Here is a 26,736-nt window from a genome sequence, read left to right as displayed (position 1 = left end):
CTGGTCCAATTTGCTTGTCTACAGTGAAGACAATAGGGGCCAGAGATAAGAAGTCCTCTAGCCAGCAAGCCGACCAGGCATGGGGGTGAAGTGTGGAATGGCTCAGGCCTCACAATCAGCCCTTTTCTCTAGCATGTGGTAGGTTTTAGGGTGCAGAGTCTCTTCTACTCAAGTCAGACAAGACTGGTTGATCCATGGGAAGAAGAGTTTAATCTTATGATTTTCCCCCCACCAAACCCAATAAACCCATCCCCACAGGGACTCCCTACCTCTTGGGGGATGTTCCATGCCATGTAGACATGACTTTTAAATTCATCCATCCAGACTTCAGCCACTCTGAGGGCGTTCCTGCGGACATGGGCGGTGAGATCCTCTGTGTAGGGCTTGTGGGCTCGCTCAATGTGGGCAATCCGTGAACAGGGCAGGACCTCCACGCTCCCACCACACTGCCACACCTGCGGAAGACACAGAGCCACTCATCAGTGCCGAGACCTGACCCTGCATCTCAAAACCAGGCCACCGGTGACTGGCCCACACAGGCATGGAGAAAGCCAGCTGTCCTTACCTTGTCTTCCAAGACCACTGTGTATGAAGGAATGAGCTGTACCTGATTTCTACTTCTGTAGCACAGTGGTTATTGCATCATTAATTCATGGCCTGGTTCTTATTGCTATGGCTTTAACAGAAAAGAATTAATGCACCTGCTTCCTCCGTCCATGAGCCCTACCCTGCCAAAGAAGAGATCTGAGATTTTGTGACCAAATATCTGGATTCTAATTGCCCTAGAGGGAGAAGATAATGACTTATATGACTCCTGGCAGATAAGTTCATCTTCAGATAGACCCCTTGGGTCTGGCCAAGGATTAGTGATGCCCACAGAGAAGGGGCCAGACACCCTTCTCCTGCCCTGCATCCCAGTGGAGAGAGAGCTACAAAGAAGGGAAAGATATTAAGTTGCTCATCAACTTTGGTAAGCAAAGTATTGATCTGGAAGAAATTTGAGTTTGTAAGATAAAGAAGTGACCATGGGCCAGTGCTGTGGCATAGCAGGTAAAGCTGCCACCTGCAGTGCCAGCATCCCATATGGGTGCCAGTTCAAGTTCCAGCTGCTCCACTTCTGATCCAGCTCTCTGTTATGGCCTGGGATAGCAGTGGAAGATGACTCAAGTCCTTGGGCCCTTGCACCCATGTGGGAGACCCAGATGAAGCTCCTGGCTCCTGGCTTTGGATTGGCCCAGCTCTGGCCATTGTGACCATCTAGGGAGTGAACCAGCAGATGGAAGATCTCTCTCTCTACCTCTGCCTCTCCGTAACTCTGCCTTCAAATAAATAAATAAATCTTAAAAAAAAAAATAATAAAAAGAAGTGACCTTGCAGCACCAGTACTGTGGTGTAGCAGGTAAAGTTGCCATCTGCAGTGCTGATGGACATTGATTCGAGACCGGCTGCTCCATAGCTCTCTGCTATGGCCTGGGAAAGCAGTGGAAGATGGCCCTAGTGCTTGGGCTCCTGCACCCACGCAGGAAACCCAGAAGAAGCTCCTGCCTCCTGGCTTTGAATTGGCCCAGCTCTGGCCATTGCAGCCATCTGGGGAGTGAACCAGCGGATAGAAGACCTCTCTCTCTCTCTGCCTCTGCCTCTCTTTAATTCTACGTTTCAAATAAATAAATCAATCTTGTATACACAGACAACGCCATGGCTGAGGAAGAACTTCTAAGATCAATCCCATTCACAATAGCTACAAAAACAATCAAATACCTTGGAATAAACTTAACCAAGGACGTTCAACATCTCTACGATGAAAATTACAAAACCTTAAAGAAAGAAATAGAAGAGGATACCAAGAAATGGAAAAATCTTCCATGCTCATGGATTGGAAGAATCAATATCATCAAAATGTCCATTCTCCCAAAAGCAATTTATAAATTCAATGCAATACCAATCAAGATACCGAAGACCTTCTTCTCAGATCTGGAAAAATTGGTGCTGAAATTTATATGGAGGCACAAGAGACCTCGAATAGCTAAAGCAATCTTGTACAACAAAAACAAAGCCGGAGGCATCACAATACCAGATTTCAGGACATACTACAGGGCAGTTGTAATCAAAACAGCATGGTACTGGTACAGAAACAGATGGATAGACCAATGGAACAGAATTGAAACACCAGAAATCAACCCAAACATCTACAGCCAACTTATATTTGATCAAGGATCTAAAACTAATTCCTGGAGCAAGGACAGTCTATTCAATAAATGGTGCTGGGAAAATTGGATTTCCACGTGCAGAATCATGAAGCAAGACCCCTACCTTACACCTTACACAAAAATCCACTCAACATGGATTAAAGACCTAAATCTACAACCTGACACCATCAAGTTACTAGAGAACATTGGAGAAACCCTTCAAGATATTGGCACAGGCAAAGAGTTTCTGGAAAAGACCCGGGAGGCACAGGCAGTCAAAGCCAAAATTAACTATTGGGATTGCATCAAATTGAGAAGTTTCTGTACTGCAAAAGAAACAGTCAGGAGAGTGAAGAGACAACCGACAGAATGGGAAAAAATATTTGCAAACTATGCAACAGATAAAGGGTTAATAACCAGAATCTACAAAGAGATCAAGAAACTCCACAACATCAAAACAAACAACCCACTTAAGAGATGGGCCAAGGACCTCAATAGACATTTTTCAAAAGAGGAAATCCAAATGGCCAACAGGCACATGAAAAAATGTTCAAGGTCATTAGCAATCAGGGAAATGCAAATCAAAACCACAATGAGGTTTCACCTCACCCCAGTTAGAATGGCTCACATTCAGAAATCTACCAACAACAGATGCTGGCGAGGATGTGGGGAAAAAGGGACACTAACCCACTGTTGGTGGGAATGCAAACTGGTCAAGCCACTATGGAAGTCAGTCTGGAGATTCCTCAGAAACCTGAAGATAACCCTACCGTTCGACCCAGCCATCCCACTCCTTGGAATTTACCCAAAGGAATTTAAATTGGCAAACAAAAAAGCGGTCTGCAGCCTAATGTCTATTGCAGCTCAATTCACAATAGCTAAGACCTGGAACCAACCTAAATGCCCATCAACGGTAGACTGGATAAAGAAATTATGGGATATGTACTCTTTAGAATACTATACCGCAGTAAGAAACAACGAAATACAGTCATTTGCAACAAAATGGAGGAATCTGGAACACATCATGCTGAGTGAAATAAGCCAGTCCCAAAGGGACAAATACCATATGTTCTCCCTGATCGGTGACAACTGACTGAACACCAAAAAGGAAACCTGTTGAAGTGGAATGGACACTATGGGAAACGGTGACTTGATCAGCATAGCCCTGACTGTTAATGAACAACTTAATACATTATCCCTCTTAGTAGTTTTTTTGTCTGTTCTACTTAATATGACTGGTTTAATTCTGTAATTAATACACAGTTATTCTTAAGTGTTGAAATTTAACTGAAATGTGATCCCTGTTAAACATAAGAGTAGGAATAAGAGAGGGAAGAGATATATAATTTGGGACATGCTCAAGCTGACTTGCCCCAAATGGTAGAGTTAGAAACATACCAGGGGACTCCAATTTAATCCCATCAAGGTGGCATGTACCAATGCCATCTCACTATTCCAAGTGATCAATTTCAGTTCACAATTGATCATAATGAAAGGACTAAGAGTCAAAGGGAGCACATAAACAAGTCTAGTACCTGCTAACACTAACCGACAGAATAAATAAAGGGGAGAGTGATCCAACATGGGAAGTGAGATACTCAGCAGACTCATAGAGTGGCAGATGTCCTAAATAGCACTCTGGCCTCAGAATCAGCCCTAAAGGCATTCGGATCTGGCTGAAAAGCCCATGAGAGTATTTCAGGCATGGAAAGCCAAGACACTCTGGCAAAAGATCTCTGTGAGTGAGATCCCAGTGGAAAGAACAGGTCTTCAAAGAAGGAGGTACCTTTCTCTGAAGGGAGGAGAGAACCTCCACTTTGACTATGACCTTGTCTAAACAAGATAAGAATCGGAGAACTCAGAAGGCTTCCATAGCCTTGGAAACTCATGACTGGAGCATAGGGAAATTACTGATGCCATAGATAGGAGTGTCAATTGGTAAAGTCAACAACAGGAGTCACTGTGCACTTACTCCTCATGTAGGATCTCTGTCCTTAATGTGCTGTGTATTGAGATTTAATGCTATAACGAGCACTCAAACAATATATTTCACTTTGTGTTTCTATGGGGGTGCAAACTGTTGAAATCTTTACTTAATGCATACTAAACTGATCCTCTGTTAAAAAAAAAAAAAAAGAAACTATCAACTCCCAACTTGACTCTCACTGGGATTAAACATGACAATAGGTCTGATCTGATTTCATCATCATTTAAAAAAAATCATCTATTATTTTTCACTTTATGTTTCTGTGTGGGAGCAAACTGTTGAAATCCTTACTTAATGTATACTAAGCTGATCTTCTGTATATTAAGATAATCGAAAATGAATCTTGATGTGAATGGAAGGGGAGAGGGAGTGGGAAAGGGGAGGGTTGTGGGTGGGAGGGACGGTATGGGGGGGAAGCCATTGTAATCCATAAATTGTACTTTGGAAATTTATATTCATTAAATAAAAGTTAAAAAAAAGAAATAAATAAAAAATAAATAAATCAATCTTTAAAAAAAAAGTGACCTTGCATTCTGTCAATGGCCAGTGTCTTGAAACTCTTGCCACAATCATCCCAGCTACTTGCACCTGTTAATCTTGCCAAACATGCACATGCTTTTATGCCTATGAGCATTTGCCCATACTGTTTCTAATTTTAGAATGCTTTTTAACTCCTTCTTTAGCTAAAAAATATTCACCTCTCCAGATCTTGACCACATGCTCCTACACTGTGGGATCTCTGTTGAATTCTCACTGCAAAATCTGTTGTTCACTGCTACAGATCCTGCATCTTGATATCACAACTTACTTACTGGTAGATTAGTCTTACTAATTGTGTGTTTCTGGAGGGAAGAAGTTGTGTTTCACTCATTTCTCATCTCTAGCACCTAAGACAAGGGCAGGTGCATGTAAGTACTTTGTAAGTACCTGGAGAATAAAGGATTGCTGCTTAACCAGTCAATCAATCAACATCTAAATGGTCGGTGCTTACTGAATGTGAGGTGAATCTGGAATACCTGGACAGAGCTGTGAATGTGGCTTCTGAAGCAAAGCAATCAGGATCTGTTAGGGGACCGTGCTGGCCACCTGCCAGTTATGATCCAGTTGACCATTCTGTGGACAATGTGCACATGTGTAGCACGTACCTACCAATAACAGTAAGTCTGGGTCTAAGATAAAGCAAGATTCTTAGCTTAACACCACTGTGTGTGTAGGAACAGAACGCTGTCTCCTGCACTGATCCTTATCACACCATTTGGTTCCTACAGTCTATTGGCTGTTGGATTCAGACAGCGATGTACCAACTTATTACTTACCTAAGACTGCCCTATATTGAGTATATAATTTATGGCCAATCGAAAGGAAATAAGGATCCCTACTGAGCATCTGCTATGTGCTGGGCAATGAGCTGTTCACGTGGGGAGGCAGCAGAACACAGTGGCTTTGACAAAGATTTGCAAACAGACTACTTGGGTTCAAACATTTGCTCTGCTTCGAACCAGCTATGTGGTCCTGGCAAGTCACTTCACCTTATCTCTGCGGGAGTCACGGCAGTGCCTAGCTCGTAAGGGTGCTGAAAGGATTCAAGGAAGTACACACAGAGAGCTTAAAAAATTTCCTGAGATACAATAAGCATGTGGTCAATCCTAGCTATTTCTATATAAATTATATCACGGAATCTTCAGACTAATCTATTAGGCAGTTGTTATTATGTCCAATTCCACATAAGGAAACAGACTAAAGAATGCCCCTTGCCCAAGACCTCACTGCTGGTACTGAAGCCCAAAGGGTCTGTCTGGTCTCACAAAGAAGCCTGGGGAAAAGCCAGCACTCCCCTGCCCATGGGGACCGTGTAGTGAGAGGTGTCACCATGTCCAGAGTTCTGAGTACCCGGCGAGGGGGGTGCTGGGGCCCAGGCTGTGCAAGGCCTGTGTCATTTCCAGGACCTCCATGTTCTGGGGCTCATGCTGATTTCCAATTCACTTGGCTCAGGTGCTCCGGGAAAGCCTATGAATTCTGTGAGTAAGTTATTGACAACACAAAGAGTCACGGTTCTTTTTGCAACCAGAATGGAGGCTATTACTTGACATATTTCAACAACACAATACAGGGGGCCTGATCCATAAAAAGTTCTTTTATTATAAGACCAGTTTCTCAAAGTGTAGCTTTACCGGTCCACCTTGGAGTGGGTGCATCCCCATCATTTTAACCTGGAGGGTGGCGGCAGGGCCTCCCATTGCACCTCCAGAGACAGAGGAAAAGGAGAGGTGTGAACCTCCTGTGTGGCTCTTGAATCCGTTCTCCTCTTTCCACCCCGGTGGCCAACTCTCTCCTCCAGGCCACTGCCATATCTCATGTGGACTCCACATCCGCCACCTGGCTTGCACACATGTAACCATAGCCCATGCCGACCCACTCCCCCGACTCAGCCTTCAGGTGTCGGTTCATCAGAGCCATGGCACCCGCTTCCACGCTGTGGGGCTGTCTCCCTCCATAGGCGCTCTTCTGTCTTCCCCTAAGTCCGGCACCATTGTAATGACTTGTTTCCTCCCGTCCTTCTCTCTTTCAAAATGTTCTCCCAGGGGCTGCTGCTGTGGCATAGTGGGTTGAGCAGCCGCCTGCAGCACTGGTATCCCATATGGGCACCAGTTCAAGTCCTGGCTGCTGGATTCCCAATCCAGCTCCCAGCCAATGTGCCTGGGAAAGCAGCAGAGAATGGTCCAAGTGCTTTGGCTCCTGCATCAACATGGAAGATGAGAAGTAGCTCCTGGCTCCTGACTTTGGATTGGCCCAGCTCCGGCAGTTGCGGACATTTGAGGAGTAAACTAGCGGATGGATGACTTCTATCTCTCCCTTTCTCTCTAAGTTTCCCTTTCAAATGAATAAAATAAATCTTAAAAAAAAAGTTTTCCTAGCTCTTCACCAAATTCTCCTTCAGACACCTGACACGTGCTAAATCTGCTCAGAAGGATCATGGGCTTCCAGGAGGAGGTGGTGGTGGGGGAATATCTGGATGGGGTATTTACTGCTTTTTAGAATTGATAATTTGTTTATTTTTAAAGATTTATTTATTTCTTTATTTAAAAGGCAGAGTGATAGAGAGGGAAAGAGAAGCGCGCACGCGCACACACACACACACACAGAGAAAGGGAGGGAGAGAGAGAATTTCCCATTTGCTGGTTCATTCCCCAAATGACTACAAAGCCAGGAGTCTGGAACTCCATCCAGGTCTCCCTTGTGGGTGCAGGGGCCCAGGTACTTGGCCATCTTCTGCTGCTTTTCCAGGAGCATTAGCAGGGCCTGGATTGGAAGTAGAGCAGCTGGGACTCAAGGTAACACTCTGACATGGGATGCCAGTATCTCAAGCAGCAGCTTAACTCACTGCACCATAATGCCAGCCCCGAAATTATGTATTTATTTATTTATTTGAAAGGCAGAAAGAGAGAGAGAGGATATCTGCCATCTACTGGTTCACTTCCCCCAAAGTGTGCAACAGCCAGGACTGAGCTAAGCTGAGGACAGAACACAGAAACTCAATCCAGATGTCCCACATGGGTGGCAGAGACCCAGCTACTTGGGCCATCACTTGCTGCCTTCCAGGATGTGCATTAGCAAGAAGCTGAAATCAGGACACATCTGGGACTCAAAGTGGCACTTTGATATAGGATGCAGATCTCTTAACCACTGTCCCAAATAGCCACCCCAATTGGGTTTCAAAGCACAGTTTTGGAGTCAGTGAGAACTGGATTGATTTGACCTCTGCCCCTTGCTGCTGTGTCACGTTGGCAGGTTCCTTCCCTCCCCAGCCTCAATCCCACCCAGCGGGTGAGGGGGGTGCAGCGCAGGTAAGGGTTCAACCTGGGCCTGCCTCACAGATCAGGACATGGATGGCAGTCACAGAAGGGAGAGCACCATGGACAGCGACAGGACTCCGCAGCTGACTACGCCCCTGCCTGCTGAAGGGTGACCTTGGGTTACTTAGCCTCTCATCTACAGAACACACACAGCGGCTTCCACCAGGGCTGTGGGCTCTGGAAGCCCGTGCCACAGTGACAGTCTGAGTCTGTTATTATTTCATAATAATTATGACAAATGCTGCAATTTGACTTCTCCTATACACCCACTTGCAGGGAGTGAGAAGACTGCTGAAGACAGGCTGTCTTCCAGAGTGCTTGGCTCAGCCAACAGAAAGGGGTGCCCAAGGCTCCCTCCTCAGACACTGGAAGCCCTGGTTAACTCAGAGCCATCTTCAGGTGCCTTTCTTCTATGAGTAGGAGCCCCTGGTGGACAGGGGGACAGCATCTGCCTGCGTTACAGTCTTGGGTTCTTAGCATTATCTGGGTTTGGAGCAAAGGGGCTGGGGTGTTAGGAGGAAGGAGGGCAGGGGAGGTGGGTAGCAAGCATGGCTGGGAAATGAATACCAAGAGTGGATAACAAAGAAGGCAGGTGAGGCTGATACATGTGCTGATACAACAGGCACTGGGGTCACCCAGACAGGCCTGGATCCCGGAGTTTCTCAATCGCACTGACATCTTTCCTGCCTCTGTGCCTTTGCACCTGCTACTCCATCTTCTTGGAATAACTTTCCCCTATTTGTCACCCAGCAGAAACAGCACCTTCTTGTACTCTCCCAGTCTAAAGTAGATCCCCTCTGAACATCTGAAGTGCCCTGCCCTTTTTCTTAATAGCTCTAATATCCACAATGCTTTTGTTTTTTGTATTTATTCTTTAAATGTCTGCCTCGTTGTGCTGGACTATGGGCTCCATGAGAACAAGAATCATGTCTGCATGTTTCCCACTGCATGTATCAGCACCTGCCACTTAGTACAGATTCAATAACTATTATTTGAATGAGCGAATCCAGGAATCTGAGAGTCCTGAGCTCACCCTGACTATACAGACTTGGTTTTAACTGGCTCAGCTGGATGCTCTAATAAAGGCCATAAACATAAAATGTGGGCAGATTTTACTGAACACAATGACTTCCTTCAAAACCCAAGTGGTTTTTTCAGCAAAGCTTCGACATTTGCGTGCATACTGCTGTAACCAAAGAGAGTTATTATAGCTGCAGAGCTTAAATGAATGTAAGAAAACCCAGGAAGCCATCAAATGGGCATGGATGTTGGCAGGCAGCCTCATCTTGTGGAACCATGAACTTGCTGTAGAGAAAGTCCACAGCCTTGCAAATGTTGGATGAGCCTACGTGGGCTGCTGGATCTGCCCCCACATGCGACCAGGGACCTGAAGCAGATCATAAGCCATGGTCTCCCAGGGCAGAGCAAAGTCGCAGTCACCACCAGTCCTCCCAGAAGGCCCATCCTGCTGCCCTGTCTTGAAAGGCTAGAAGCATCCACCTGAAACCACGAAGAAACACATGACTCTGAGGGACTGGAGGAGAGGGCTTGACTCCCAGCTTTGTCACATATCAGCCTTTCACTGGACCTGTCTTTGGATGTTGGTTGTGGTTTTGTTGGTAAGAACCCTGGGATTTTTAAAAGATAGGTTCCCAACAGCAAAAACAAACAAGCAGCAGTTCCTCAGGGAGGGTCAGTTCTCTTTCCCTTCCCAGGATAGGGGGCCCTACGCACATAGTCGGGGTCATGTCTTGTGCGAACAAAGCTCCTCCCAAGCCTCGGTGTCCCCAGCAGCCAGATGAGGGACTGTCCTCAGTGATGTCTCAGATCCCTTCATGTTTCACATTCTCTGAGTTGGAGTTTGGTTTTCAGGACTGCTAATGATCCCCAGTATTTGAGACACAACTGATAAACTTGAAATTGGGTTAAAACAGGGAGACACCAGACATAAGATAAGAAGATAGAATTTGATCGTCTCACCTACTCAAAGACTCATGATCACTCCAGTCCACGACAGGAATAGCGAATGAGTTTACACCCCTGTGATAAATCCCTCCACTTGTAAATATCCTGCTGCAGCACTGTGCTGAGAAGGATTCTGAAGATCTCTCTGGGCTCAATGAAAAAGCTTGTTATAACTATCAGCGCTGTTTACCATGGGCAGGACGTGGGGGCTGGTAGCACCTGAGCCTTACACAAGATAACATCCCAAATCTTTTCCGGCTTTTACCTCCCGTGACTTTCAGTGAGTTCTGGCTCTTGGCCATTCCCACTGCTTCTTAGCCCAGAAAGCCTCCTTCCTACTTACCACCCATCCAAAGCCAGCTTGGCCCAGTTCCTCCAGGCTTGTGGAACACAGGATTTGTACCACTCATGTATCCTGACTCCTTGGCTCATGCAGTTAATTATCTTTTTAGGTAGAGCCACCTCACCTAGTCTGGCTGTGAAATGCTGAGATGAAAAAGGAGAGCCAACACCAGGCAGGCTATGGGAGGAAGACGAGGCAATTGTGGGGTGAGGCTGAGGCTGGGAGAGAGTTGGTAGAGGACTAAAAAGTGGTCATCAGCTCAGAGATGTGAGCAAACACAGATACAGAATAGGGCCTAGCAGGGCACTCACTCCCAGGGGGTCCTTGCCCTTCAATTTTGCACCATAGGCAACTCACTCATGTCACCCTAGTCCTGACCCTGCATGGGAATGAGAAGGGACACAGCAAGGTTGAACCTGGACAGGGCTAACACAAAAGTCAGGGGCCATCAGCAAGCCAGGGAGGGTCAAAGGTGTGGGGCAGAGACAACATGAACATGGAGACAGCCTCCTCCAAAACACGGATCAATCCCACACTTGCAACCCTTAGCCTCCAGGTGAAGGTCCCATCCTTAATGTCACTGCCAAGTCCTCACTCCCTGCAGCGTCATCTCTCACCCTGCACACCGGGGTCCTCAGCTCTTAAAGCATACCAGGTTCTTGGGTTTCTGTCCCCCACCCACAGCCACTCCCTTCCCTGGAATTTCTGCTCTCCCACCAGACATGCACTCCTGTGCTTTCCCAATTCTACTCTCCTTGGCTGCCTCTGCCATGCATTCCTGTATCACCTGCGCTTCTACTTCCACAGTTTGTGCGATGACCGTGTGTGTGTGTCCACGCATGTGTGAGGGAAATGCTGTGTAGTTTAAAGACACAATGCAAGCATCAACTGTTCACCTACCATTCCACTCAGAATCAGAGCTTTGGCCATCTCCAGGAAACCTACGTTCCCTTTAACACCCAAAGGTATTCCATTGACCTGAATTTTGTGAATGACTTCCAAGCCACCAACCTGAAGTACCCATTGTGTAGTCTGACCCAAACAGAACCATGCTGCCTGCTTCCTGAAATCATTTCTTTCCCACTACAGCATTCCATTGCACAGACACACAGCAGTGTATGTCTGCATTCCAGTATCACGAATGGTGCTCCTTGGTACATTCTCCTGGGGCCCAAGTGTGGCCATTGCTCCATGAAGTTACCACACAGTAAAATATTCAGAGCATAGGGTTAGACACATATTCAACTTCCCCGTGCAAAGTGAAACTCTTCTAAACTGCGTATCACAAGTTACGCTCCCAGCAGCACAGATGAAACACACATCGATTCACATCCTCATCAACATCGGACATTGTCCAACTTTTTAATGTAGGCCCATCTGATGGACAGCAAATGCTCTCTCACCACAGTTTAATCTGCAATCTCCTCTGGGTGCCACTGGGGTGGAGCTTGGCTCCTGTCTGGAGACCCACAAGAGCACACACAGAAAGGACTGATGCCTAACTTGCCCTCAGTAAGGAACCTCCAGCAGAGACTCAGGGTCTGGCACAGGACAGGGGCTCAGTACATGTTTATTGCATGGAAGATACATCAAGAGTTGGGCCTCCACACACCTGGCATGGTTCTCTCCCAGGCACCAAAGGGCAGATAGAGTCATTTGTAAATGTAAGGAAACATGTTTAAAATTTGATGATGCTTGTTCTTCCATTAGCCCTTAGTAGGAAAATACCCCACTAGGGGGCTAGTGTTCTGGCACAGTGGGTGAAGCAGCCACTTGCAGCACCAGCATCCCATACAAGCACCAGTTCTAGTTCTGGCTGCTCCACTTCCAATCCAGCTCCCTGTTATTGGCCTGGAAAAAGCAGTGGAAGCTGGCCCAAGTGTTTGGGTCCCTGCCCATAATGTGGAAGACCCAGGTGAAGCTCCTGGTTCCTGGTTTCAGCTTGGATCAGTCCTGGCCACTGTGGCCACTTGGAGAGTGAACCAGTGGATGGAAGATCTCTCTGTCTCTCTCTATATAAAATTCTTGACTTTCAAATAAATAAATAAATAAATCTTTTTAAAAATGTGCCCTGGAGCTACAGTCTCCCAAGCCCTCTTCTTGCAATGAACATTTCTGCTGAGTCCTCTGGACAGAATTCCTCCTTGGAAAAAATGATGCTTCTTCTTGCAAGCGTCCCTGGAGGCATCTGTACATCTGGGCCCCAGGAAACAACTGATGCAGTTCCGTTGTCTGAAGGGGACCCTGCACAGCCATCGGAGAGCAGCAGGAGGGGTCCTCTGGCACAATCCCAGAGGCAGAGCAGCAGGCCTGGGATGGCTGGAGGCTTTGCAAGAAGGAAAATGTAAAAGAGACTTGATATTTCCTGAAACAGCTGCTTTCCCACAGGAAACTCGGGGACAAGTCAGAGGGTCAGCATCAAAGGCACCCCCTCAGCAAGCCAGCCCATCACATAGAGGGGAGCCAGCTTTCCTGGCCCCAGTGCCCTGCCTGTAAAGACGGGGCCATCGGAGTTCAGGGAAGGAAACCCCAGGAGGATCTTTGCAAACATGTGGTCACTGAGATGACAAAACGGTTTTCTCAGGTAGCTGGGGCCATGCATTTTCTCCCTGTGTTCGGAGTGAAGTCCCTCTCCGTGGCTGTGCTTTCTCCTCATGTGCCCTACCCAGCTGTTACTCAAAGCGGGTCTCCTGGACTATGTTTAATTTATACTTTGCTATATGAAGATCACTTACTCATTTAAAGTGTTTCCGTTTTTACGTCTTTAATCAGTGGCTGTTTCTTTCTGCTCTCGCTGAAACTTAATCTAATCAGAAACAAATCCCACACATACAAATGGCTTGTTAGTAAGTCCCAATCAAATGCAAATGGTATATCTATACCAGATGTCCCCCTAAAAGTGGCCTAAAGGATGATTCTTGGAGCCAGTGTCCAAAGAATATTGCCATTATTCGCTGGGGTGGTGGGGGTCCGTTTCCAAAATCCAGGGCAACCAAAAACCACCTGCTCAGCAGGGGCTGTTGGATGCCAGGTGACCGACATGTCACTGAGACGAGAGTAGGTGGAAGGCAGTGTGGCAGAGCCTGGAGCAGGTGTCAGGGGAAGCCATGTGTCTGGTCCAAACATCACTCCCACGCTTGGCTCAGCGGGACCCTCGAGGTTCTCATTCAGATGATAAAAATGAAGCTGACATGCTGAACATTCTCTCACTCAGAAATGACATTTGTTCTACAGAGCTTGCCTCTGACTCGATTTAAATGCAGATTATGAAAGCTGCTGTCTGGATCTTCTCTTAAAGAGACCTGCCCTTTGCATACATATCAAAACGAATTGTCAGCTTGCACACCATCACCGCTGTCACCTCTGAAAAGCACCTACATCAAACTTGCTTTAAAAACAGGGTTTACAAAAGAGATCAGCAGTGCCACAGAGCACAGCTGGAGGGGGCCTGGTGGATCAACCCCATTGTTTCCCAGGGAAGCAAACAGAGGGCCCAGATCCCTCTAGATCCCATGATAATCCACAGGCGGGGTTGGAAGTGGACCCAAGAGCCTGCCTCTGGAGAGAAGGGAGGTCACTGTGGCTGACAGCACAGGCTCTGGGTGCAACCTTCCACATTTCCTACATTTCCCGTTTGCTGGATCGGTGACTTTAGGAAATGAATTTGGTTTTCTAAGATCCAGTTTCCTTGTCTGTGAGATGGAGACAAAAATGGTAATTTCCAAAAACAGTTGTGACCCATGCTGAGGCTTTATTTCAACTCCTGGGCAGTGTTCAGAGCCCACTAAGTATTGGCTATAATGATGACCACCGCAAGATTCCACTGATGAAAAGATTTACTGTCACTATCCCATGCTGCAGGGCGGGAGGAAAGAGCACGTTCCTGCCAGGGGAGATTTATAGATGCGGCTGCCTACTGGCTCCTCGCTTGCCTGGCTCTCAGGCATCTCAGCTTATCTTGTCCAAAACTAAGTTCCTGATTTCCTTCCCTGCCTCCCGACCGTCCCTACGCCTTCCCCTCACTCAGCCAAGACTGAAACCTGTAATCCATGTGTAATTACGTCCTCTTCCTCCCCCCCCACAGCCAATGCGTCAGCAAATGCAGTCAGTCTACCTCCTGGGGTTTACTCAGTTCTCTCCATGTGCACAACCAGCATCCTGGTCCCACTCGCCAAGGGCTGTGTGTGGCTACCTCCATCCAGAGCCTCCTAAGAGGCTCTCTGCTTCAACCCTGTCACCCTCCCATCCAGTTTTTAAAATTGTACATCAGATCAGGTCCCTTCTCTGTTCTAATTCAACCCAACACTTAGTCACTGAGCACTTTACTATGTGCTGGGTCCTGTTGCAGGTTATGGGAATTTTGTCACTTAAATAAAACATACAACATCCATTACCTTCTTGTACTTTTCTTCCCCCACGATAGCACTTTCCACGGACTAAATTATCCCCACCCCCCCATTCATATGTGAAGCTCTAACTCCCCATGTGACTGCACTGGAAAGAGGGCCTCTAAAGAGGTGATTTAAGTTACACGAGGTTGTAAAGCCGAGCCCGGATTTGATAGAATTGGTGCCACTGTAAGAGGAAGAAACACCAGGGATGTCTCTCTACCACGTGAGGACATGGTGAGAAGGCAGTCATCTGCAAGCCAGAAGCAGAGCTCTCACCAATTGCCATCATGCTGGCACCCTGATCCGGACTTCCAGCTTCGAGAAGAGTAAGAAAGTGAATCTCTGTTGGTTGAACCATCCAGCCTGTGAATATTTTGTTATGGCAGCCTGAGTTGACTAACACAGCACTTACAGCGAGTTGTAACTATCCATCTGCTGTTTGTTCCCTGTTTCCAACTGTCTGCTCCATCAGGCCACTGAGTCTGAAAGGAAGAGGCCACATCACACGCAAGTGTCAAGCACAGTACCTCTTGTATGGAAGACACTCAGCAGATAATGTCAATGGAGGGGCCACCACGATGGCATAGTAGATTAAGCCTCCGCCTGCAGAGCAGGAATTTCATATGGGCACTGGTTCATGTCCCGGCTGCTCCTCTTCCCATCCAGCTCCCTGCTGATAGCCTGCGGAAGCAGTGGAAGATGGCACAAGTGCTTGGGCCCTTGTACTCACGTGGGAGACCAGGAAGAAGCTCGTGGCTCCTGGCTTTGCATTGGCCTAGGTCACACTGTTGTGTCCATTTGGGGAGTGAGCCAGTGGATGGAAGACCTTTCTGTCTCTCCCACTCTCTCTCTGTAACTCTGTCTTACAAATAAATAATCTTTAAAAATATAATGTCAATGGAAGGAGCTGCAAACAATGCACATATCAAGTGGTAAGTGGAATGACCAAAGACATCTGGCCTTGTTTGGTGGCTCCTTCCCGAAAAATCAGACTACCATGTAATGGTGGCAAGAAAGCTACCTTCTAGCTTCTGATACAAACCGACAGGCTGACTCAGTTAAAGAGAAACAGGAAGTTGAAACAGAAAGGAGAGGGCATGAATGTCTCCTGGGGGCTGCTGGCTCCCAGGGTTTTTGGCTTTGGCTTTGGCTTTTTGCCCCCGAATCAGGAGATGAACCTCTGCTACATTACTATTACCGAACGCACAGTCTGTAACACAAGCTCGGTAACTATCCCAGCAACTGCCTTTCCAGCTGTTCCCGCTCGGTCCAACTTCATAGGAAGGTAAGAATTTCCTTGAGATTGACTCTAACCCTATTCTCAGGTGGTACAGCTCTGGTGCACCGATCAGTCTGTTCTACAGCTCCTTCGGTGAACACAGTCTAACACACCCAAGTGCGAGGAGGGCCTCCTAGAGTGACATGTGCTCCCCCTCTCCTGCTCCTCCCCACTCCTCGCTAACAGCGGCCTTATGTCCTGTTTTAATTGCTTTGTTCTTTAGGGATTAATTTTGCACTTATCTTCACTAACTGTAAAACTTTTACAACGTACTGTTAAACCGCGTCTGTTCAGCTGCTGGTCTGTAATTGTGGAGTGACCCCTTGGCTGGTGAGTGAGGGGGGAATGCGCTCTGTGGTCAAGAAAGCTTTGTTTGGTGCTTCGCAATGCCTTCTCAGAGCCGCTGGGCACAGCAGAACTGCTTCTGGGCTGGCTGCTTGGGGCGCCAGATGCCCTTATGCAGGGAGGTCACAAGCCAGGGAACACCCCGAATCCAGAGGCTTTGGCCTCCTAGAGACCCGCTGCTCAGACCTCAGAGGCCCTGGGAACTTCAGGCCCCACAGGTCCCAAGAGACCAGAGCTAAGGGCACACATTCCAGGACCACAGGGCTATCCAGGGGTATGGCTGGCCACCCAGGAGGAAATAAGATTTGAACCACTCTCTCGAGGTAAGTCTGTGCTCTCCCAGGGCTCTGGCACGTGGCCTCCACCTACAAGCAGGCACTAGATCATCTGTCTTCAAGGAATCCCTCCTCCCTTCCTGGTCAAAGAAAATCCCAAATCTCCCCACCTCCTATCACTCTCCATCTGCTCCCTCCTTAGCCCTTGGAAATCTGCAACTGTCCCCTCCTAGGGCTTCTCATCAGGTGCCCCTCCCCACTGGCATTCCCATCACAGGCAGACCCCATCCCTTGTTCCTGTGGGGTCTGCCTTAGTCACTCAGCTCCTCTAAGCCTCAGGGCTGGGATTGCGATCCCACCCCAGTGATTCTTCTTAGGAGGAACAAGTGCCACACAGCATGAACCTCATGGGAATATAAGCTCTGAGGGCAGACCCAAGTTACCCTGCCCATCACTGCAAACCCAGCGCTTGGCACAGTGTCTAAAACAGTAGATGCTTCATAGATAGTTATTAAATAAATACACCAAGCACAAAATATACATGGTCGATAAATGATAGATATTATCATTAGTATTCATGTGGGCTGGGTTATTGTCTTCCACTGACATCTGTGATTTTCTGCCCACCCAGTTCCTACCTTCCCAGCTGATCCACTGTATAACTGTGGGCACCACCCTGCCCCACCCCCACCTCCTATGCCCATGCTCAATTCTCCAATCTTTTCTCCTTTTAGTCCAAACTTCTATGCACACTGGGCTCTTCCTCTTATCTTCAATGGACACACAGAAGGCACCTGATGCCATTATCCCACCTCCAGGCTTTCTTTTTTATCTTTATTATTTATTTATGTACTTCTGGCTTCCTGTTGAAGTCAGGATCAGGATATTACCTTTCTCATCAACTTAATGCCAAGTGCATGTCACCTGCAGTGTGACAAATATTCACTGTATAAATGAATGCTATTTCTATTATCAAAGTTTCCCAGGAGGGGCAGACATTAGGGCAGCAGTAAAGTGTTTGGCTTAGGATACCCACAGCTTGTACTGGAGTGCCTAGACTCGAGTCCTGGCTCCATTTCCAATCCAGCTTCCTAACGCATGCTCTTGGAAGTAGCAGGGGATGGCTCAAGTACTTGAGTCCCTGCCACTCACATGGGACACCCATATGGAGTTTCAAGCTCTTGGCTTTATCCTGCCAAGCCCCAGCTGTTATGGGAATGTGGGACTACACCAGTGGATTGAATATCTCTACCTCTCTCTACATGCCACCCCCTTTCAAATGAATAAAAATAAATGCAATTTAAAAAAAATCATTAGGGAAAGCTAGGTCTTAGCCTCCAACTGTCACTGAAATTCGGTGCATTGCTAAGGGAACATGGGGACAGAGTGTTAGCTGAAGCTTTGTGTCACTTGGGAAGTACAAAGGCCCACACGCTTGAAGTCTGTGTTTGGTGTTGTTTTAAATTCATGGCCTCAGAAGACCACACAGATTAACACTTATTCCACTGAACAGCTCTCAGCTTTCTGTAGGCTTCTCACCATCGTATCAGCTGAAGGACAATGCCAAAGAGATTCCAATTTGCAACCAAATGATAGAAGGCAGTGGCAGGGCTCGTGGCCACCACTCACCCCACACACCCACACACATATGCACACACCCTGGGATGTGTTATTCCAAGATCTCAGGTTATTCTAAGCTCCAGCTCCAGCTGGTGTGGGCCAACTGTAACATTTAGAAGCCACTGAGACTCCAATCCAATTTAAGGTGTTGAATGTTCTGTCTCCGGGGCTGGGAAGCCAAGAGAATCTGCTTGCAGCTTTTCTGCGAGTCGTTGTATCTGTGGGTGTCCTGAGATCTTCTCTGCTGGGAGGGAATGCCGGCCCCCACATCCCTTCTTTCTCTAGCTGTGTGGGGCTAAGGCCTGGTTGAAACTGTGGCATCCAGTGTTTTTAATGAACATCCCTGTGGCCAGTTAACAACGGCTGTGTCACTGGCAGTGAGTGACAATGACTCAGGCCTCCAAGTCCCAGGCCTCGGGAGAGAGCCATACGGTCAGTCTGTCATGTGTACACACTGACCCACCTGCCTGGACTTCCTGCACTGACAATCTCAACAAAGCCTCCAGGCCCTTGACCTTATAGGTCTTTTCTTAAAATCTCAAGTAATGGTGAGGCCCATTCTAGGCAGTCGCGAGGGCCCCTCCTTGGCCTTCTCCTCCTCCTCTCTGTCTCTGGTTCTCTGGCCCCACATATCTGACGTTCTCCGCTCTGGCTGCTCTCTGTTGGCAACTCCTTAATCGAACTCCTGACTCTGCATTCAGGCTTTTGGCTCAGTTCTTTTAAAGAAATATTTATTTGCCTGAAAGGCAGAGAGAGAAAGAAAGACAGAGATCTTTCACCCTCTGGTTCACTCCCCAAATGACCACAAAGGCTAGTGCTGGGCAAGGCTGACGTCAGGAGCCTGAAACTCAGTGCAGGTCCCCAACATGGGTGGCAGGGACCAAGGCTTAGATCATCACCTGCTGCCTCCCAGGGTGTGCACCATAGGGAAGCTGGATCGGCAGTGGAGGAGCTGGGACTCAAACCAGGTGCTTCAATACAGGGAACGGCATCCCACGCAGAAACTTAATGGCTATGCCAAACGCCCATCCTTTGGCTCTGCTCTTGACCCAGTGACCCCCCTCCAGTTGCCAAGTCCCCATGACCTCTGATCAAGATGGTGAGGTGGGTTGTCTGATCAAGACCCCAGCCCTCATGTGGATTTGGATTGAACCATCATGCACTGAATTGGGATGGAGTACTTTCCAAACAATGCTGGCTGCACCCAGCTCCTGAAGTCAAATGGTTCCGAGCTCCGGCATAAGTGCTAAAGGAACACACAATGACGGAGGTGAGCCTTGAAACCAGTGGGGCTGGTTGTAATCTTGAGTGATCATAGGTACAAGTTATTTAAACCACTTTCCTCCAGCTTCCTAAATTACAAAACTGAGGTAACAACAGAGACCTTACAAGGCTCATTTAAAAATTAATGACTATCAGAATATCTGGGTTCCATTCCCAGCTCTGGCTGTTGACTCAAGTTTCCTGCAGTGCAGCCCCCGGGAGGCAGAAGTGATGGCTCAAGTACCTAGGAGACCTGGATTGCATTCCTGGCTCCCAGCTTTAACCTGGGTGTTCCTGGACCATTTGGGACATTTGGGGAGGGAACCAGTGAATGCAAACACTCTCTCTCTGTTCCTCTGCCTCCCAAAGAAACAAATACAATTTAATAATAAATAACTGAGATAACATACACAAAGTGATAAAGGCACATAGCATATAACAAATGGAAGTTCTTCCTCTTATTATTACTCATGTTATTATCCTCTTGTTCAGAACTGGTGGCCAAGTGCCGACTTCAGATCATCAGCAAAGCTGCTGCCAATTCTGATGCTTTCACAGAGCAGCCACCTTCTTCTGTTGTCCCAGGGTTCAGGTCACTAAACCAAAGGCTAGATGTTTCAGACCCTGGCATGCCAAGGCTGGGAACCCAGGAAGTGTCCGAATGTTCAGGTGAGCCGTAAGTGCATGTTTTGCCTTTCACTTAAGTCACTGGTGGAGGTGCTAAACAAGCAGACTGAGCTGACAGCCCACCCAAGGCTGTCATGAGTTACCACCCCCAGCCTTCCCCGCATTGGCTGTCCCAGCTTGTCTGTGGATGACCCGTTACAGATCTCCGGCTCCCAATTTTGAGTTGAGTGGCAGCTGTGCTCCTTCTCAGTTATCCACCTGCAGCTGCCACCCCGACTCCCTAGAATGCCTCCTGCTCTTCCCCCAGCTCCCAGTCAGCCGTGCGACCCCAAGAGTAATCACTGATCCTCTACAGCAGGCTGTGTCGCCAACCTATCATGTTCAGTAGGTTAGATGTATAAAATGTATTTTTGGTTTGTAATACTTTATAGTACAATTGGTTTACCATAATCTCATTGTAAGTCAAGGAGTATCTGTACTGAATTGATACCCACATCCCTTACAGTTTCCACCTACTGCTTATAGCTCTGGCCTTCTGAGACATAGACACTGCATTTTCTTACATTTGACATTTAAATTCAAGACCTGCTCATTGAGCACATACTGGATTCAAAGCATCATTATGAAAATTAAGTAGCTATACATCCTAACACCAAGTATTTTCAAATCTAGCCAGGGAAGAAGAGGGAAAATGGTATCTGTGTCTTTCACACATCTTCCCCTTCTTTGTGTGCAAGGCCTTACCCCACTGGATATACTCTGCAAGGTTCAATCTACCCCATGGACTTCCAAACATAATATAAAGCCTACATCACTGAAATTGTGTGATATCAGTACATGAATAGATCGATGGAACCAGAACAGAATAGCCAGAACAGACCCAAATGTAATTTAGTGTTTGGTAACGGTAGTATTGCAAACCAGCAAGGAAAAGAGATGTTACTGAAATAGAAGGTGCCACGGTTCATGTTCAGCTTGTCTCCTCTAAAGCTCATGCTGAAATCTGAATCCTCACGTAATCGTGTTGAGGTGGCAGTAATTTTAAGAGGTGCCTGGGGAGCCCTCATGAAGGGATTAGTGGCACTCTCACAAGACTGGGTTAATCCTTGCAGATGTTGGGGCTGGATCGGTTCCCATAAGAACAGGTTGTCACAGACTGAGGCCACCCCTCATGTTTTGCTCCACACCACCCCTGCCTGCACTTCCATTCCCCCTCCATGGTGTTGGGCAGCAGGAGGTCCTCACCAGGAGCCCAGAAGATGCTGGCACTGGGCTCTGGGACTTCCCAGCCTCCAGAACCACGAGCCTAAATAAACCAGGCTCTCCTTGTCAGTTCCTGGGCTCAGACGTTCTGCTACAGGCACAGGAAGGGGGCTGAGACAGGTGGCAGGGTGACTGAACAGCCACTTAGAACAGGGCAGCAGCCCTTCCTCACAGACACCACGATCAAGTCTGAGCCAATCAGAGTTTAAAATACTATATATATATATATATATATATATATATATAATATAAATATATATTCATGCAAATGTCAGAAGAAAACAGGTGAATTTCTCTACCTTAGGACAGTGAATCAGATTTTCTATAACTGGAATCTGGAAGCAAGCAAGAAAAAGACTTTGTGTGTGTGTGTGTGTGTATATATACACACACACACACATTTAAATATATATATATATGCATATATACATTTACATATATATATAGATATGTGTATGTGCGTGCACACACACACATAGCATTTAAGCATAAAAAGCAGCTTTTGCTTGGAAAAAACACCAGAAGCATTATCAAAAGACAAGCAAAAAAGTGGGAGAAAATATTTGCAATTTATGTTAGTCAAAGTACTACCCAAGTAAAGAGATTCTAAAAATAGAGGATGAACAGCCTATAGGAAAGTGGGCCAAAGATATCAACAGAAAAAAGAAATGCAAATGGCCTTAATCACAGGAAAAGCTTTTCAACCTAGTTCTTAATAAGAGAAATGCAAATTAAATCTACCCTGAAAGCCATTTCTCATTGGTCAGATTGGCAAAATCCCAAATATTCGACAACAGGCTTTGTTGCCATAGCTGCGGAGAAACAGGCTCCGTCACAGTTGCTGGTGATGTCCCACAGTAACCCTCCAGGGACACTGCTGATAGCCAGCAAAGCTGCACATGCAGGTATCCTTTGACCCCATAATTCCTTTTCTAGGAAGCTAAAAGATCATCAGGAAAAACACGATTAAACAATGCGCAAGTCTGCACGAGGACACTAAGCCCTTAAAGGGAAACTGGTAGAATAATCGAGGAAATGTTCGTGCATCTGAGTACTATACAACTGTAAAAAAGGAACAGGGACTATTTCTACATACTATCACAGAATGAACTTCAGGATGAATACAGTGAAAAAACAAGGTGGTAAAAACGTACGTAGCATACTGCCATTGATGTAAAAAACTGTGAGTACACAGGCACATTTCCTTACATTTTAAAAGCATAAAGTACAACAAACAAACAAATAAATATTCACGCTAGAGGTAGTGGAGTAAACAGGATTCAGAGGAAAGTGTTAGGAGGTAGATTTTTCTGAATGTGCCTTATTTTGTAGATTTGACTTCGGAATTACATAAATGTTTATATAATTATAAAAAGTTAAATATAAAACCAAAAGCAAAATGAAACAAATGAAACTTTTTATGAGGTTGGCAGGATATCCACACAGAGAGGAGCAATTCTAGACAACTTTAAATCAGAGTAATTTGATAGTATATCTCTAGGGAGATATAACCTAAAACCAAAAAAGACAAGTAAAAAAAATATTAAACTGTGTCTAGTTAGCATTTTGTTGGTGGTAATGTTGCTATTAGGATTTTGAAACAGTTGTGTGCATCCTGGGGAATAAAATAAACAAGTAATTATGTTGGTGTCATTAAGAACTAGAATTTTTGGCACGGGAGGAAGGAAATACATTCAGAAGTTAGGATTGATGAGGTTAAGTAAAATCCTAGTTGCTCTCAATTTGAATCAGAAAGATCATCCTGGATGCCTCAAGCATTTTATCGCTACAATAATAATAGCAATTTCTAGCTCTCACTGCTGAGTGCAGACCAACTCAGTAGCATTACAGACCCTCATTGCCCAGAGCGGGGATTTACATACCATGCCTTAACCCTTAGGGAGTCAAAGGGACTCAGAAACCTATGTCCATGGGCTCCCAGTGGGCAGAGGTGGAAAACCTGCAAGTCAATTAGAAAAATAAATGTAATGAATTAAAATTAATCAAATATATTTAAATCCTTATGTTCATAACAATAATTTAAAAAAACCAATTGACCCTCTTTGGAGGATGGTAAAGGAAACTGAGTTAGAAAGAACTATTTATCTTGACTTTTCCAAAAGCACTTTGCTGTTCTTCTGGGCAACCAAAGAATGGAGTGCAACAAATGTCTGTTTATAAAAGTTATTCCAGTTAATAAATAAGGAAGGAAAAATAAAACTAAAATATCACCACTCTGCAACTCGTAAAGAATGACTGAATCAAGGCAATAAACAGCAATGGCTGCTGGCATCAAAGATGAGGAGACAAGGAGACATTATGTGCCTTGAGATGGAAATACACAAATATTGTCTGGGGAGTCTTGCTACAAAATTGAACCTAAATCGATAGATCTAACTACCAGGTTAGAAGAAGGACATCTTATCGAAGTAGGACATGTTAAGTATAAACGGAAAATGCAATCAGTATAATATGCAGGGAAAGTGATCTGATTTCTTTAAAAATAAATGACAAAAGGAAAAAGAAAAGGAGATGGAGAGAGGGGGAGGGGAAAAGGAGGAGGGAGGGAGGGAGAGAGATTCAGTAAATTAATAGAGACTTTGGGGGGCCACTATTGTGGCACAGTGGGTTAAATTGCTGCCTGCAACACCAGCACCCCATATGTGCTCCAGTTCAAGTCCTAGGTGCTCCACTTCCCACCCAGCTCCCTGTTAATGTGCATGGGAAAGCAGAGGAAGACGTCCCAAGTGCTTGGGCTGCTGCCACCTATGTGGGAGACCTGGATGGAGTTCCAGGCTCCTGGATTCTGCGTAGACTTTGCAGCTATTTGAGTAAACCAGTGGATAGAAGATCGATCTCTCCCTCTCTCTCACTCTGCCTTTCAAATAAATAAACAAATCTTTATTTTATACAAACATACCAATATAGACTTGACAGACATACTAACCAACTGAATCTTGATTCATGCAAATTGTAAAGCAAATTGAAATGAAAAATGACAACAGGATTAGCAAAATTTGAACACTCATGGAATATTTGATGGTATGGGATTCTTTTCAACATTTTAGGACTGAAAACAATATTGTGGTCATGTCTTTTTTAAGTCTTCAGCTATGTTGGATTCACAGGGAAATATATTTTAATGAAATGATACAATGTCTGGGGGTATGCTTCAAAATAACATGAACTGGGGGAGACCTGAGTAGGAGCAGAGATAAAAAACCACACTGCCCATGAGCTGATAATGATGAAAGCATGTGATGGATGCAAGGGGGCTTACTCTATTTTTGCATGTATTTTTAATTGTTTGCAATAAAAAGGATTTTACAAATCCCATATATGATAAAATGTTTGCACTATGGAAAACAATACCCTAGATACCTATTACATATTTTAGTAATAGTTGAACCCAGGTTCTAAATCTGCCTCCTGATCGAAGGAACCTGTCACATAATTCTTAGAACTACTACAGGAATCTGATAGGAGCCACCTGTGACTTGTCCCCTGGACTAAGGCATATGCATATAACTTCAAGTTGAGCTGACTGTATACCCTCACTCAGGACTTTGCATCTTGACGGATGTCACCTAGACCCAAGCAGTGATGCTCAGCCCCACTGTGGGGTCAGGGATAGTATCCTAAACAAGCTCTCCTACCATATAGCTTTGGTTGCCATTCCCGCTGCTTAACCTCTTTTGGACGTTGCTTGTTTTCCCAATCTGCTTCTATGGGCTTCTTGTTAATTCCTTGAGCTATCCAATGGCCTTCAAATCAATTCCTTTTGTTTTTAAGTCAGCCTGAGTCAGTTTACTTTTCTCACAATATACATTCTTGAGTGTTATTTGCATCAAGACTATAATATAGATAAATTAAAGCATTCTTTTTAAAGATAAGGCCCTAAATAAAATGTGTAAGAGTATATTAGGATCTATCTATCTATCTATCTGGACATGTATAAGAGATATGGTCATATGTGCTATATAGAGTACTTTTTACTTTATGAGGTAGTTAAATTGGTTTCTTTTTGTTATCATTATTGTTAAAATAATGATAGTTAGATAATAAAGCATAAGAATGAATTAATTTGGGGGCTAACATAAACACTTTTAATCACACAACACTATTAGGGTAATAATCCCTAGCTTGCTTGTTACACTTTATTGTGCGCATTAAATAGGATAGTGGGAGGAAAAAGTTCTGACATGCAGATGGAGGACACTGCCACTGTCATTTTGTTGATATAGACGAATGCAGTCCAGGGACCTAGGGGAGTTTTGGGTACCTGGTGACCATGCAATTAGTGAAGTCTACTCCTTCTACTGTACCCACAGCTTCCTTGCTTTATCATGCCACACGCCCTGTGGAACGGTGATTGGCATATTCTTGGGCATGTCCAGGTATTAGGCTCTTCATGGCTGACAGAGAAGATTTGAGAGGGAATGAAAACTGGTAAAAAAGACAACAGAAAAACGTCTTGGATTTAGAACAAAGCCACTGTCCAAGGTATCGAGCAATCTCAACTTCTGGTTTATTAAGCTATTCAATAAGATATGTAGATAAGGAGAACTCTGAGTCAGTTCTTGCTGCCCTGAAGACCACAAAGTGGAGCCAGTCAGCTCGACTTCCTCTCGTCTTTGATGTTGTCCATCAATGTGGAGAAACACACAGAGGGGCAAGGGACAAGGACGTGGGGAAAAGCGGCAGAATCATTCACAGTGAGGGGTTCTAGTCCCAGTCGGACCTGACAATGAGTCTAAGAAGCAGCACTAAAATGGGCACGGTGGGCGCTGGGGAATAGCAAATAAAGGCAGAGATCCGCTATTCAGCACAGCCAAGATATGGAATCCACCTAAGTGTCTACTGACAGATGAAAAAACAAAGAAAATGTGGCATAAATAAGGGGTTTTCAACAAGTTCATGGAAAATGTATACTATGAACAATCATGGATCAATTTCAAAATTTCAACATATACTTTTAATTCTGTTTTTCTAGGAACTTTTTGAAGTACCCTCATCTGCACAGTGGAATACTCTTCAGTCACAAAGAAGAATGGAGTCCTACACTCACAGCAAAATGGATGGAACTGGAGGGCACTATATTAAGTGAGTAAACAGATACAGAAAGATTAGTAACACATGCTCTCTCTCATAAGAATAAGCTTGAAAAAAAAAAAAACCAGTTGATCTGAGTGTAGAATAGTGAGTATTACAGTTTGGGTAGGGGGTGTTGATGGAAGCTGCATAATGATTAGCAAAGCACAGGCAGAAGGAATAAGTTCCAGTGTCCATAGAATAGTAGGGGGACGAGCACTCAATAGACTATTATGTCTTTTATAAA

The 26,736-nt window shown here is 45.6% G+C and overlaps 1 protein-coding gene across 1 annotated transcript in view; it reads right to left on the bottom strand.

Moving 5' to 3' along the window:
* Positions 1-26,736, bottom strand: part of GALNT18 (polypeptide N-acetylgalactosaminyltransferase 18) — a 353,053-nt gene that overhangs the window by 65,441 nt on the left and 260,876 nt on the right. Inside the window, exon 7 of the mRNA XM_008266222.5 lies at positions 270-455. Coding sequence (XP_008264444.1) covers positions 270-455 — 186 coding nt within the window. The remainder of the gene's footprint in view (positions 1-269; positions 456-26,736) is intronic.

The sequence above is a fragment of the Oryctolagus cuniculus genome, chromosome 1 (genome assembly GCF_051225735.1).
Source record: "Oryctolagus cuniculus isolate XC-2025 breed Fujian yellow rabbit chromosome 1, ASM5122573v1, whole genome shotgun sequence".
Taxonomy (NCBI): Eukaryota; Metazoa; Chordata; class Mammalia; order Lagomorpha; family Leporidae; genus Oryctolagus; species Oryctolagus cuniculus.
Note: the sequence above shows the minus strand (reverse complement) of the source record. Positions and strands in the feature narration are given on the sequence as shown.